This window comes from Dama dama, chromosome X (assembly GCF_033118175.1).
Source record: "Dama dama isolate Ldn47 chromosome X, ASM3311817v1, whole genome shotgun sequence".
NCBI classification, from domain to species: Eukaryota; Metazoa; Chordata; class Mammalia; order Artiodactyla; family Cervidae; genus Dama; species Dama dama.
The window spans coordinates 99,892,149-99,905,929 of NC_083714.1; the positions used below are offsets into that span (position 1 = coordinate 99,892,149).

At 39.7% G+C, this 13,781-nt stretch overlaps 1 protein-coding gene across 1 annotated transcript; it reads right to left on the reverse strand.

Moving 5' to 3' along the window:
* Nucleotides 1–8,326: 8,326 nt before the first annotated feature.
* LOC133052224 (X antigen family member 5-like) lies at nucleotides 8,327–13,549 on the reverse strand. The gene is made up of 5 exons (XM_061136990.1): nucleotides 13,521–13,549; nucleotides 12,536–12,615; nucleotides 11,922–12,060; nucleotides 11,391–11,516; nucleotides 8,327–8,388 (listed from the first exon to the last, which is right to left on the reverse strand). Exons 2-5 carry the CDS (start codon nucleotides 12,605–12,607, stop codon nucleotides 8,366–8,368), a joined length of 360 nt encoding a protein of 119 aa, XP_060992973.1. The 5' UTR covers nucleotides 12,608–12,615; nucleotides 13,521–13,549; the 3' UTR covers nucleotides 8,327–8,365.
* Nucleotides 13,550–13,781: the final 232 nt, after the last annotated feature.

Consider the following 13,781-nt stretch of genomic DNA (forward strand, 5'->3'; position numbering starts at 1 on the left):
ATTCAGAATGGATAAACAACAAGGTCCTACTATACAGCACAGGGAACTATGTCCAATCTCCTGTGATAAATCACAACGGAAAAGAATATTTAAAAGTGTGTGTGTGTATACACACACATATATATGTTAAAAAATTATGTAAACTAGCACACTGTCTTTATTTATTAATAGTTGAGTTTATTTTCCTCTTCCTAACAATTCATACCTGTCTTTTATTCAGTATCTTTTTCTTTCTCCCTTAGGTTTATTCTGTTGCTCTTTTTCTTACCTTTTATGTTGGGTGTAGGATTTTGTATTTATGGACTTTGTAATTTATGTATTTTTCTTTTGAAATAGCACACATATTTAGGGCTAAGATTTTTCTATGAGAACATTTTAATCATGCTGTGTAGTTACTTGAAAGTAGTCTGAAAGTTGTATTTTCGTCTAAATGTTCTAATGGAATGGAACAAAAATGTAAAGTGAACATATTTAGAAGGCTAATACACAGTAAATTCTTCCCTAACTGTGAAATTCTTCCTTTAAAATCAGAACCATGCAATTAATTGTCAGCAATTTGGAAAACACGTATGTGAAACATACTAAGTTGATTACGCGGGAAGAACTAGAGTTACAATCTTTGCCCTTCAAAACTTTTTAAACTCATGTATCAAAGAGGAAAAATAACATACTTCATATGATTAGAGACGATCATATCATGAGGCTCAGGTTTTTATTAGTTTTTTAAGAGTGAGAGTGGGATGTATGGCAAAACCCATCATAGTATTGTAAAGCAATGATCCTTCAACTAAAATAAGCAACCCTCCCCCTGAAACACGACCAAACGTGGGGACAGGTGGTGTGCCTAGCATATGTATCTTACTCACACCTGCCTTGAATATCACTGATTACATGCACACTCTCAACTTGATCAGCCACAGAAACAGGAAACTAGACTATCTTTTGCCATTTCATTGTTCAGTCATTTCATGCTTCACTGGGGAAAGGACTGAAAATCCAACTATTTTTTTTAAGAGCTAGAGAATTCAGAATTTGAGAGAATTTAACAAACACGAAGCAGAATGTTGGCTCATTTTCTTTTTAAAAAAATTAATTTACTTATTTTAATTGGAGGCTAGTTACTTTACAATATTGTGGTGGTTTTTGCCATACATTGACATGAATCAGCCATGGGTGTACATGTGTCCCCCATCAGAAAATGAAATCTCAATTCCCCTGTTATAATTTGAGTCGAGATGATATTTTATGATAAATACATCATGAAAAAGAGTATTCTTGTATGCATTCCATCAAAGAGAATCAGAGAACGCAAGAATGAGCATTGAAAAATGAGCATTTTAGTGTATCTGTTCTGAATTCACAATTTACATGAGTAAAGTTGAGTTTAGAAGTTAAGGGATTTCATAGAATCACACACATTATGTTAAAGCTGGTACCAGAACGTGTTTGAATGCCTGAGCATATTTCATATAAACTGATATTTATTACAAATGCATTCCATATTTGTTACAAGCAGAAATTAAAAAAAAAAACCTGAAAATTATTAACTGTTGCTTAAAGTACTTATATAATGAAGAAAACGGTTTCCTATTTTCAACTCGATAGGGCTTTGATCCTGTCTGTTTCTTTATTCCAAAGTCTGTAAGTCAGACACTCAGGCATCTGGGGTCTGAACTATCTTTCAAAGAATATGTGAACTCTGTTATTAAAATAATAGTAGTGTTCCCTCTATATTATGAAAGATATAATATTCTGGAAAAACAGAAACCACATAAATTACTTTCTGAATGGATGACATACCTGCTTCTGGCATTTCAACAGGCTCTCTATTTGATGCAATCTCCTCCTTGACATCAGGACCATCTCCACCCTGACCCCCAGTCTTTGCCACAGCCAATTCCCGGAGATCAGTTTCCAGGACAGAATCTTTAAAAACAACGCATGAATTCAGCTGTAAAGCATACAATATAAACAAGGGAATGATGATATTAATTCCCTCAGTGTTATGAATTAAAAGCCTTAGGATAGTATGGTAAAGATGTAACGACTAAGAACCTCAGGAGCATTATTCCAGGAATGTTTTGCTGGAGAAAAGGGAAAGCAGAAGTTTCTGAATGCTATTGCCATTTTCCTTTTCCAGGGTTGTCCTCAGACAACTTAGTTGCCCCCTCTCTCTTTGTCTTGAAAACAAGGGAAAATTTGAGCGACCACACTAACTGGCAAACTATACTCTCCTCAGGATTTTAGGAATTGTCTGAAGTCCTTTTCTAATGTTTCTTTTCCTCCTCTGACTGATTATGTCTTAAGGCATGATGCACAGATATACTTTACCTTCAGAGGCATCCTTCTCCTTCTCTTCATCAGGATTCACTGGATCCTTTCCAGTTACATCCTCCTTTTCAGGTGTGATATCCTGAATCTCAGCTGGTGGTTCCTCTTCTTGAGGTTGCTCAACACTGGGCTGCGGGTCCTAGGAGAGTGTGCATGCAAATAAAAACATTTTGTTGTTAATACATCTAATAGCATAAACATAGATAATACACAGATATATCTGATCATAAGTAAACCTAACAATATTTTTCCAACACAATTCTGTGTACTTCCTTTTAATAAAGTTACTCTTCCCACAGAGAAGAGTTAGCTCCCATAAGAGTTGCCCAGAAAGACTTTGGAAGTTATTTCAATCTATGCTGGGATGGAAGTATGCAATCTGTTGTTAATAAGCAGGAGGAGGGAGTCACTGGGCACATTTCCAGGCAATTTAACAGTACACTCATCCAGGCAATGCCAGACTGTAATATATCTGGATCCGTGTTCCTTCCTAAGACAAGCTGTCACCCTTTATCAGCATGGAAGACCTGTATCACTGCTTCTGTACTACTTAACATTATTTTCTCAAAAATAAACTTGTGCGAATAGAAAACATCAAATGGTAAGATACTCACAACCACACGTTCATCCAGCCGGGAGCAATATGGATCTACAGGTCCCAGTGTTGATGCCCCCTGCCCATTCATATTTCTCCCTGAAAGTAGAATATTGTGATTCGGATATTGTATTTAAGAGCACAACTATATTTGACCACTTTTATGACCATATGTTGATTATTTTTTTTTTAATGTGAACATACTTTTAAAAGAAAACTCTGGTTAAGTATGAGTGTACATGCATTCCAATTAAACCAAAATACAGTTGCTTGCAAAGCCATTTGTGTCTCTGCTAAGCTGGCAGAGAAATCACCTTAAGGTACACAGGAAGGCTGAATTTTTGTGAGGAAGTGTGATTTCACAACAGAATTCTCCATCATGAAGATATTTAGTGAAATACTGCTAGGAATTTAAAACTTCAGGGCTATTGCTCTTCTCACACTCCTATTCACCAGACATATTTCCCCAACTCCCTTGGAATTCAGTTGGAACACGAAGAAAGGCTCAGTCTTACAGCCTGACTATGGGGAGTTTCTCAGTGTCCGTGGCTGAGGTGAGTCTGCATGCAGAGCAGCCGGTCCACTTCTCTCTTGGCACCTTACCACAAAGCCCGCGATACAGCCACAACCCCAGCGCGGTCCAGTTTCTAGGTCTCTCCTTAATCGCCCACCCCGCCCCCTGCCCAGGTCCCACTGCCGGCTCCAGATTCTGTGCCCTCTCATCAGTTCCAGGGCCCCAGTGAACCAGATATCTCAAAGAGCACCCCCAAGTCTCCCCCCACCATCATCCGGGCCCCTGCCCTCCTCTGCCCACCGCCCTTGCTCTCCCAACACCAGGGCAAGAACTATGGCGTCGCGACACTTGTGAGGAGAAAGATGACGACCTCGAGGGCCTTCTTCCTCAAAGGCCCCAGATCGCACTGCCCGACCCGCCCGAAACTCGCTGGCTCCCCCTCACACGTGCACACACTTAAACTCCAGACAGGACAGATCTGTGGACCTACCTGGTGAGTCTCAAGTGGTCAGAAAGAACCGGGATCGAATAAACACACCCGTCTCAGGCCCAACGCTCCTCACAGCACGCTCAGGAAGGCGTACGTGCACCGAGGCGCATGCGCAGGAAGGGGTACACTGCGCATGCTCCCTGAGTTGGGCGTGAGCTGTGCTGCTTGAGGTTTTCCCGCCACTGAGCTAGTCCTGGAACCGCAGGGTCTCTGCAGGATGAGCAAGGAGGCTTGAATACTATATTTTTTTCCTTCCAGTGCAGTCTTTCTTATGCATCCACAAACTGTGGTGATAGGAAGCCCCAGGTTACCCTTAGGGGAGCATGTGTCTCAGAAAGACACTCATGACAGAACTAGACATTACGGTTTTTAATACCTATTTTTATACAGGCTTTGATGAACCATTTCCTTCTCTGCTTCTGGGTTTTCCAGCATGCTTGCAATGGCTTTACTCACTTCCATGGAACAAATACATAAATAGATACCCCTGTTTCCTTTTTTTGCTTGGAGCACTGTGCATTTAAATCTCTGAACTGGTAACAGATTTCTCTGAATATACCTCTGGTTCCTATACAATATTGTTCTTTTAGCATCGGGCTTTACTTTCACCACCAGACACATCCACAGCTGGGTGTTGTTTCCACTTTGGCTTAGCCTTTTCATTCCTTCTGTAGCTATTTCTTCACTCTTCTCCAGTAGCGCATTCTTCTTATTCTAGTACAGCAGAAATTTTCGTACTTACTAGGAGGTTTAATTTCACCCGGTTTTACCCAAGAGAAAGGAAAACATGCTCACACAAGGACCTTTACTCAAATAATCCACACATGTATTCCTAACAGCCAAACATAGAAACAACTCAGTTATTCAACAACTGGTATACAGGTGAAAGAAAAACAAAAGAGTATACAAAAAAAAAAGAGTATACAAAGTGTACAAAGGACTACTGTACCGTAATAAAAAAAGAAAAAACTAACTACTAATGCATGTAAGAGCAAGGATGCATCTTAACTGTGCAAATGAGAGAACCAGATACAGAAGGCTACAGGTTATATGATTTAATGTCGATGGATTTCTGGAAACAGCACAACTGTTGGCACAGAAATGTATCTGTGGTTGCCAGGGTATAGGAGTGGAGGAAGGAGTCTGATGGCAAATAGCCCAAGGGAGCATTTTTGAACGATGAGACATTTTCTACATTTTTATTGCGGTACCATTTACACCACGGTATACATTTGTCAAAAATCTACAAACGGTAATACGTTAAAGTGTTGGCTTTTATTGTATATAAATTATACCTCAATACTTTCTTTAAAGGAAAAGGAAATTTTAAGTATCTCAGTATTGGTTATTGTATCCATCTAGACCATGAGCTCAAAAAACATAAAAATCGTATGTTGGAATTCTTCCCAGACCTGGCCAACTTCCAGGATTCCCCATGACACCTTTGTACTCTTATGACAGGACACAGAAACTTGGTCTAAACCATGTTTACAATTCCCTCTCCTTCACCTCAAGTCCAGATTCTTGCTGAGTTCTGTCCATTTTACTTCGTAAATGTCTAATGCGTCTACTTTTCCCCATGTCCACCACATCTGCTCTAGTCCAAGGCCTCCCTCCATTTAATTGTCAACCCCCTTCTAACGGGTCTCTCATATTCACTCAGGGTGTCTGTCTCCCTCTTCCCACCCTCTCCCTCCCTCTTACAGTTGCAGAACTATCACTTTCGAGATAAAGGCTACTCTCCTATACAAGGACTTGAAGGCATGGTCTAGTCTCTGCCCACTTTGCTACCAACATCGAAAGGAGAGCTTCCTTTTCTTGTCTCTCTTATCAGGCTTCCTTCACACCATCCAATTCCTAAGCTTCTCCATTTAGATTGTCCCCAATTTCTGAAGCCCCCTGGTTAGTAAACTCCTTCAAGCTAGGCTTCACTTTCAGATACACAACTTAGGTTTCAAGAAGGCAAAACAACCAAAGATCAAATTGCCAACATCCGTCAGATCATGGGGAAAGCAAGGGAATTCCAGAAAAACGTCTAATTCTGTGTCACTGACTATGCTAAGATCTCTGACTGCGTGGATCACAACAAAGTACAGAAAATTCTTAAACAGAGAGCAGTACCAGACTACTCGACCCGCCTCCTGAGAAACCTGTATGCAGGTCAAGAAGCAACTCTTAGAACCAGAGTTGGAACAAATGACTGCTTCATAATTGGGGAAGGAGTACGACAAGGGTGTATATTGTCATGCTGCTTATTTAACTTATACGCAGAGTACATCATGCGAAATGCTGCACTGGATGACTCACAAGCTGGAATCAAGATTGCTGGGAGAAATATCAGCAAGCTCACATACACAGAATGATACCACTCTAATGGCAGAAAGTGAAGAGCAACTAAAGAACCTTTTGATAATGGTGAAAGAGGAGAGTGAAAAAACTGGCTTAAAACTCAAATATTAAAAATCTAAGATCATGGCATCTGGTCCTATCACTTCCTGGCAAATAGAACGGGGGTAAGTGGAAGCAGTCCATCCTAAAGGAGATCAGTCCTGGGTGTTCATTGGAAGGGCTGATGTTGAAGCTGAAACTCCAATATTTTGCCACCAGATGCAAAGAGCTGACTCATTTGAAAAGACCCTGATGCTGGGAGAGATTGAAGGCAGGAGGAGAAGGGGACGACAGAGGATGAGATGGTTGGATGGCATCACCGACTCAATGGACATGAGTTTGGGTGAAGTCTGGGAGCTGGTGATGGACAGGGAAGCCTGGCGTGCTGCGGTTCATGGGGTCGCAAAGAGTCGGACACGGCTGAGGGACTGAACTGAACTGAAGTGGAAGCAGTGACAGATGTCATTTGCTTGGGCTCCAAAATCACTGCAAGTGGTGATTGCAGCCACGAAATCAAAAGACCTCCCATTTTCAGTCCTTTTGGACCTGGGTTTTCATACCTCTGTAAGGGCACAACAGCTGCTATTTATAATCCCGTTATTCCTTAAGCAGAGTGCATTCTGAATAGGTCCTATGTTGCAGAAATATATATTTTTGGTGTGTGAGGATGGAGATGGGGCCTCAGAGATCTAAGCGTTTTGTTATTACATAGTAATAAGGATATAAGGGAGGAATCAGACAGCTGGAGGACTTCCCTGTAGCTCACACGGTAAAGAATCTGCAGGAGACCAGGGTTCGATCCCTGGGCTGGGAAGATCCTCTGGAGAAGGGAATGGCAATCCACTCCAGTGTTCTTGCCTGGAGAATTCCATGGACAGAGAAGCCTGGCGGGCCACAATTCATGGGGTCACAAAGAGTCAGACACGACTGTGTGATTCACACACATACACACACAGTTGGAGGGCTTCTGAGATCTGGTCACTATCAAGCCAATAGGGGACGTCATGGAGAAGAAAAGATATTTGTGGCTGCTCTCTCCCTGCACCCAAAAAAACTTGGAAGGCAAGTCAGAAATGTGTGAAAGATATGTTGTGGCATTTGCCATGGAATTTGACAGCAGTTTTGTCCTATCTCCCTACAACCGTTAACAGTGGCTTTGGCATTCCATTTCTCTATAGGACCATACAAATATATTAAGTTTTAAAAAATTGTTTCTCTGTCAATGATTTCATCAGGGACACCGTATGAGATTTGGGTGGCACATTTTGTAAACCCATTTATTCAAGAGAAGACGAAAGCCTTTTATGAATTTTTTATGTGTGGGTATATATATGCATGTATATGTATTAACATGTAGATTACACCTAAAGAATATGTTAGGACCAAATTTTGTTACCCCTAGAAGTGCAAGCGTGGTTTACATGTATAAGGTTACCACTGCAATTCACCACATTAATAGAAAAATGGAGGGGAAACAATTCTATGATCATCACAATTGATGCATTATAAGTGTTTGATGAAAATTAATCTATATTCAAAACAGCAAACTAGGAATAGAATGGAACTTACTCTGATAAAGTATATCTACAAAAAAAGCAACACAAACAGGTTGAAATGGAGAAGATTTCTCATTTCCTATCGGAAAAAATGCCAGTTATCACCTGCTTTAGTCAAGACTATTCTGGCTAGGCTTGTTCAATGCTGCAAAATGAGGAAAGGTTTAAGGTTTAAGCCAGTAGACACTGTTGATATTCAAATATAATAGTCTATTTTGCAAAGCAAAAATAATCTAGATCTAAATTTGTGGAATTAATATGCATATTTAGAGGAATTGTTGGACAGAAAATCTATATACAAACATTCTGTCTCTACATACATCCTCAACTAGACAATAAAAATCACAAGCCATGAGTTTTCAATAACATTAAACAGCCAGGGATAACTTTAACAAAAAATGTGCCAGGAGAAAACGAAACTTTATTGACAGAACTTTAACAGTCAAATATACAACGTAAGAACAGCATAGATCATTTCAGTTTATCTTCTTTCAAGGAAATGGTTGCCCTTCACCTACAATATAAACATTAAAGAAGTTACTTAGCAGAACTTTATTTCGATGACAAGAGAAGTATAGAAAGTTCACTGCAGTTGTAGTTTTATAAAATGGACTAAAACAAGAACACTAAGGGCGACCCTTTGGCTTACCTTCAGTTAATCCTCTCTAGAGATTTTATAGACTTTTCAAGCATATTACCAGTATTTTTAAAAACACACTACTCTTCCTAGTTATACAAGACAATGAGGACAAAGAGTTCAGAACAAATGAAATCAACTGAACCTATCAGAAGGTCGTTTTCAGTAGAAGGCAAACCTGTGTACACATTCAGTAAAATATCTAACAACAAAAAACACCCTAAGAAAAACAAAATACACAAAAAATGAAACAAAAAGTCCCAAAAAAGTATCATTCAAATGTGTTGGTTTGAAATAATAGTCCGAATATAGGATAGCTAAGCAGTTGTTATCACTCTTACTGCTTAAGTGAAGTAAATAAAGAGGCCAGTATTGCATTTGTTTCTTCTCTACTGTGGAAAAGTGTAGAAATTTTCATTTGTTCTAATTTATCCCTGATATGGTTGTTTGAAGTCGGTTAAACATTTGTCCCCCTTTTTACTTGTGGCCCTCATGTAATTCGGAATGTTTCTTTTCACCCTGGAAAGCATTCCAGTTGGTATAATAAATTATATGCTGACACTAATTTTAAGTCATTACTATCACTGGCGACATGATGACATCAAAATGTGAAGCAGAAATAGGACTGTTTCTCACAGCCACACCAAAAAAGGAAAAGGAAAAAAGGAGAGAAGAGAAGAAAAGGGAGAGCAAGAGGGAGTATGAGTCAGAGAGAAAAGCAAGTAAGAGAGAAAGAAAATCTGGAAAAGCAGATTTTTTTGTTCGTTTCTGAATGATAATTGCTTTTGAGAGACAACTCTGACCAATTTCAAGTTCATCCACGGCATTTGTGATGTTTAGTTATTTAGTTACTGTGGGGTATGTTAAATAATATTTGTTTTCCCACCCTATTAGCCATTTCATCAATATTCTGAAAATATCTGAGTTCCAGATTATACTCAGTTTTAATTCTGTAAGATACTAACTGTTATTGTCTGGGTTCATATTTCTTATTATGTATACTTGGGCTCTGTCCTTTTTCTTCACAGTTATGTAAACTGAGAGGAATGGACTTGCAATTTGGGGTTGGCAGATACAAACAATTTTATTCAGAATGGATAAACAACAAGTCCCAGCACAGGGAACTATGTCCAATCTCCTGTGATAAATCACAACGGAAAAGAATATTTAAAAATGTGTGTGTGTATACACACACATATATATGTTAAAAAATTATGTAAACTAGCACACTGTCTTTATTTATTAATAGTTGAGTTTACTTTCCTCTTCCTAACAATTCATACCTGTCTTTTATTCAGTATCTTTTTCTTTCTCCCTTAGGTTTATTCTGTTGCTCTTTTTCTTACCTTTTATGTTGGGTGTAGGATTTTGTATTTATGGACTTTGTAATTTATGTATTTTTCTTTTGAAATAGCACACATATTTAGGGCTAAGATTTTTCTATGAGAACATTTTAATCATGCTGTGTAGTTACTTGAAAGTAGTCTGAAAGTTGTATTTTCGTCTAAATGTTCTAATGGAATGGAACAAAAATGTAAAGTGAACATATTTAGAAGGCTAATACACAGTAAATTCTTCCCTAACTGTGAAATTCTTCCTTTAAAATCAGAACCATGCAATTAATTGTCAGCAATTTGGAAAACACGTATGTGAAACATACTAAGTTGATTACGCGGGAAGAACTAGAGTTACAATCTTTGCCCTTCAAAACTTTTTAAACTCATGTATCAAAGAGGAAAAATAACATACTTCATATGATTAGAGACGATCATATCATGAGGCTCAGGTTTTTATTAGTTTTTTAAGAGTGAGAGTGGGATGTATGGCAAAACCCATCATAGTATTGTAAAGCAATGATCCTTCAACTAAAATAAGCAACCCTCCCCCTGAAACACGACCAAACGTGGGGACAGGTGGTGTGCCTAGCATATGTATCTTACTCACACCTGCCTTGAATATCACTGATTACATGCACACTCTCAACTTGATCAGCCACAGAAACAGGAAACTAGACTATCTTTTGCCATTTCATTGTTCAGTCATTTCATGCTTCACTGGGGAAAGGACTGAAAATCCAACTATTTTTTTTAAGAGCTAGAGAATTCAGAATTTGAGAGAATTTAACAAACACGAAGCAGAATGTTGGCTCATTTTCTTTTTAAAAAAATTAATTTACTTATTTTAATTGGAGGCTAGTTACTTTACAATATTGTGGTGGTTTTTGCCATACATTGACATGAATCAGCCATGGGTGTACATGTGTCCCCCATCAGAAAATGAAATCTCAATTCCCCTGTTATAATTTGAGTCGAGATGATATTTTATGATAAATACATCATGAAAAAGAGTATTCTTGTATGCATTCCATCAAAGAGAATCAGAGAACGCAAGAATGAGCATTGAAAAATGAGCATTTTAGTGTATCTGTTCTGAATTCACAATTTACATGAGTAAAGTTGAGTTTAGAAGTTAAGGGATTTCATAGAATCACACACATTATGTTAAAGCTGGTACCAGAACGTGTTTGAATGCCTGAGCATATTTCATATAAACTGATATTTATTACAAATGCATTCCATATTTGTTACAAGCAGAAATTAAAAAAAAAAAACCTGAAAATTATTAACTGTTGCTTAAAGTACTTATACAATGAAGAAAACGGTTTCCTATTTTCAACTCGATAGGGCTTTGATCCTGTCTGTTTCTTTATTCCAAAGTCTGTAAGTCAGACACTCAGGCATCTGGGGTCTGAACTATCTTTCAAAGAATATGTGAACTCTGTTATTAAAATAATAGTAGTGTTCCCTCTATATTATGAAAGATATAATATTCTGGAAAAACAGAAACCACATAAATTACTTTCTGAATGGATGACATACCTGCTTCTGGCATTTCAACAGGCTCTCTATTTGATGCAATCTCCTCCTTGACATCAGGACCATCTCCACCCTGACCCCCAGTCTTTGCCACAGCCAATTCCCGGAGATCAGTTTCCAGGACAGAATCTTTAAAAACAACGCATGAATTCAGCTGTAAAGCATACAATATAAACAAGGGAATGATGATATTAATTCCCTCAGTGTTATGAATTAAAAGCCTTAGGATAGTATGGTAAAGATGTAACGACTAAGAACCTCAGGAGCATTATTCCAGGAATGTTTTGCTGGAGAAAAGGGAAAGCAGAAGTTTCTGAATGCTATTGCCATTTTCCTTTTCCAGGGTTGTCCTCAGACAACTTAGTTGCCCCCTCTCTCTTTGTCTTGAAAACAAGGGAAAATTTGAGCGACCACACTAACTGGCAAACTATACTCTCCTCAGGATTTTAGGAATTGTCTGAAGTCCTTTTCTAATGTTTCCTTTCCTCCTCTGACTGATTATGTCTTAAGGCATGATGCACAGATATACTTTACCTTCAGAGGCATCCTTCTCCTTCTCTTCATCAGGATTCACTGGATCCTTTCCAGTTACTTCCTCCTTTTCAGGTGTGATATCCTGAATCTCAGCTGGTGGTTCCTCTTCTTGAGGTTGCTCAACACTGGGCTGCGGGTCCTAGGAGAGTGTGCATGCAAATAAAAACATTTTGTTGTTAATACATCTAATAGGATAAATATAGATAATACACAGATATATCTGATCATAAGTAAACCTAACAATATTTTTCCAACACAATTCTGTGTACTTCCTTTTAATAAAGTGACTCTTCCCACAGAGAAGAGTTAGCTCCCATAAGAATTGCCCAGAAAGACTTTGGAAGTTATTTCAATCTATGCTGGGATGGAAGTATGCAATCTGTTGTTAATAAGCAGGAGGAGGGAGTCACTGGGCACATTTCCAGGCAATTTAACAGTATACTCATCCAGGCAATGCCAGACTGTAATATATCTGGATCCGTGTTCCTTCCTAAGACAAGCTGTCACCCTTTATCAGCATGGAAGACCTGTATCACTGCCTCTGTACTACTTAACATCATTTTCTCAAAAATAAACTTGTGCGAATAGAAAACATCAAATGGTAAGATACTCACAACCACACGTTCATCCAGCCGGGAGCAATCTGGATCTACAGGTCCCAGTGTTGATGCCCCTTGCCCATTCATATTTCTCCCTGAAAGTAGAATATTGTGATTTAGATATTGTATTTTAGAGCACAGCTATATTTGACCACTTTTATGACCATATGTTGATTATTTTTTTTTTAATGTGAACATACTTTTAAAAGAAAACTCTGGTTAAGTATGAGTGTACATGCATTCCAATTAAACCAAAATACAGTTGCTTGCAAAGCCATTTGTGTCTCTGCTAAGCTGGCAGAGAAATCACCTTAAGGTACACAGGAAGGCTGAATTTTTGTGAGGAAGTGTGATTTCACAACAGAATTCTCCATCATGAAGATATTTAGTGAAATACTGCTAGGAATTTAAAACTTCAGGGCTATTGCTCTTCTCACACTCCTATTCACCAGACCTATTTCCCCAACTCCCTTGGAATTCAGTTGGAACACGAAGAAAGGCTCAGTCTTACAGCCTGACTATGGGGAGTTTCTCAGTGTCCGTGGCTGAGGTGAGTCTGCATGCAGAGCAGCCGGTCCACTTCTCTCTTGGCACCTTACCACAAAGCCCGCGATACAGTCACAACCCCAGCGCGGTCCAGTTTCTAGGTCTCTCCTTAATCGCCCACCCCGCCCCCTGCCCAGGTCCCACTGCCGGCTCCAGATTCTGTGCCCTCTCATCAGTTCCAGGGCCCCAGTGAACCAGATATCTCAAAGAGCACCCCCAAGTCTCCCCCCACCATCATCCGGGCCCCTGCCCTCCTCTGCCCACCGCCCTTGCTCTCCCAACACCAGGGCAAGAACTATGGCGTCGCGACACTTGTGAGGAGAAAGATGACGACCTCGAGGGCCTTCTTCCTCAAAGGCCCCAGATCGCACTGCCCGACCCGCCCGAAACTCGCTGGCTCCCCCTCACACGTGCACACACTTAAACTCCAGACAGGACAGATCTGTGGACCTACCTGGTGAGTCTCAAGTGGTCAGAAAGAACCGGGATCGAATAAACACACCCGTCTCAGGCCCAACACTCCTCACAGCACGCTCAGGAAGGCGTACGTGCACCGAGGCGCATGCGCAGGAAGGGGTACACTGCGCATGCTCCCTGAGTTGGGCGTGAGCTGTGCATGTTGAGGTCTTTGTGCCACTGAGGTAGTCCTGGAACCGCAGGGTCTCTGGAGGAAGAGCAAGGGGCTTGAATACTATATTTTTTTTCCTTCCAGTGC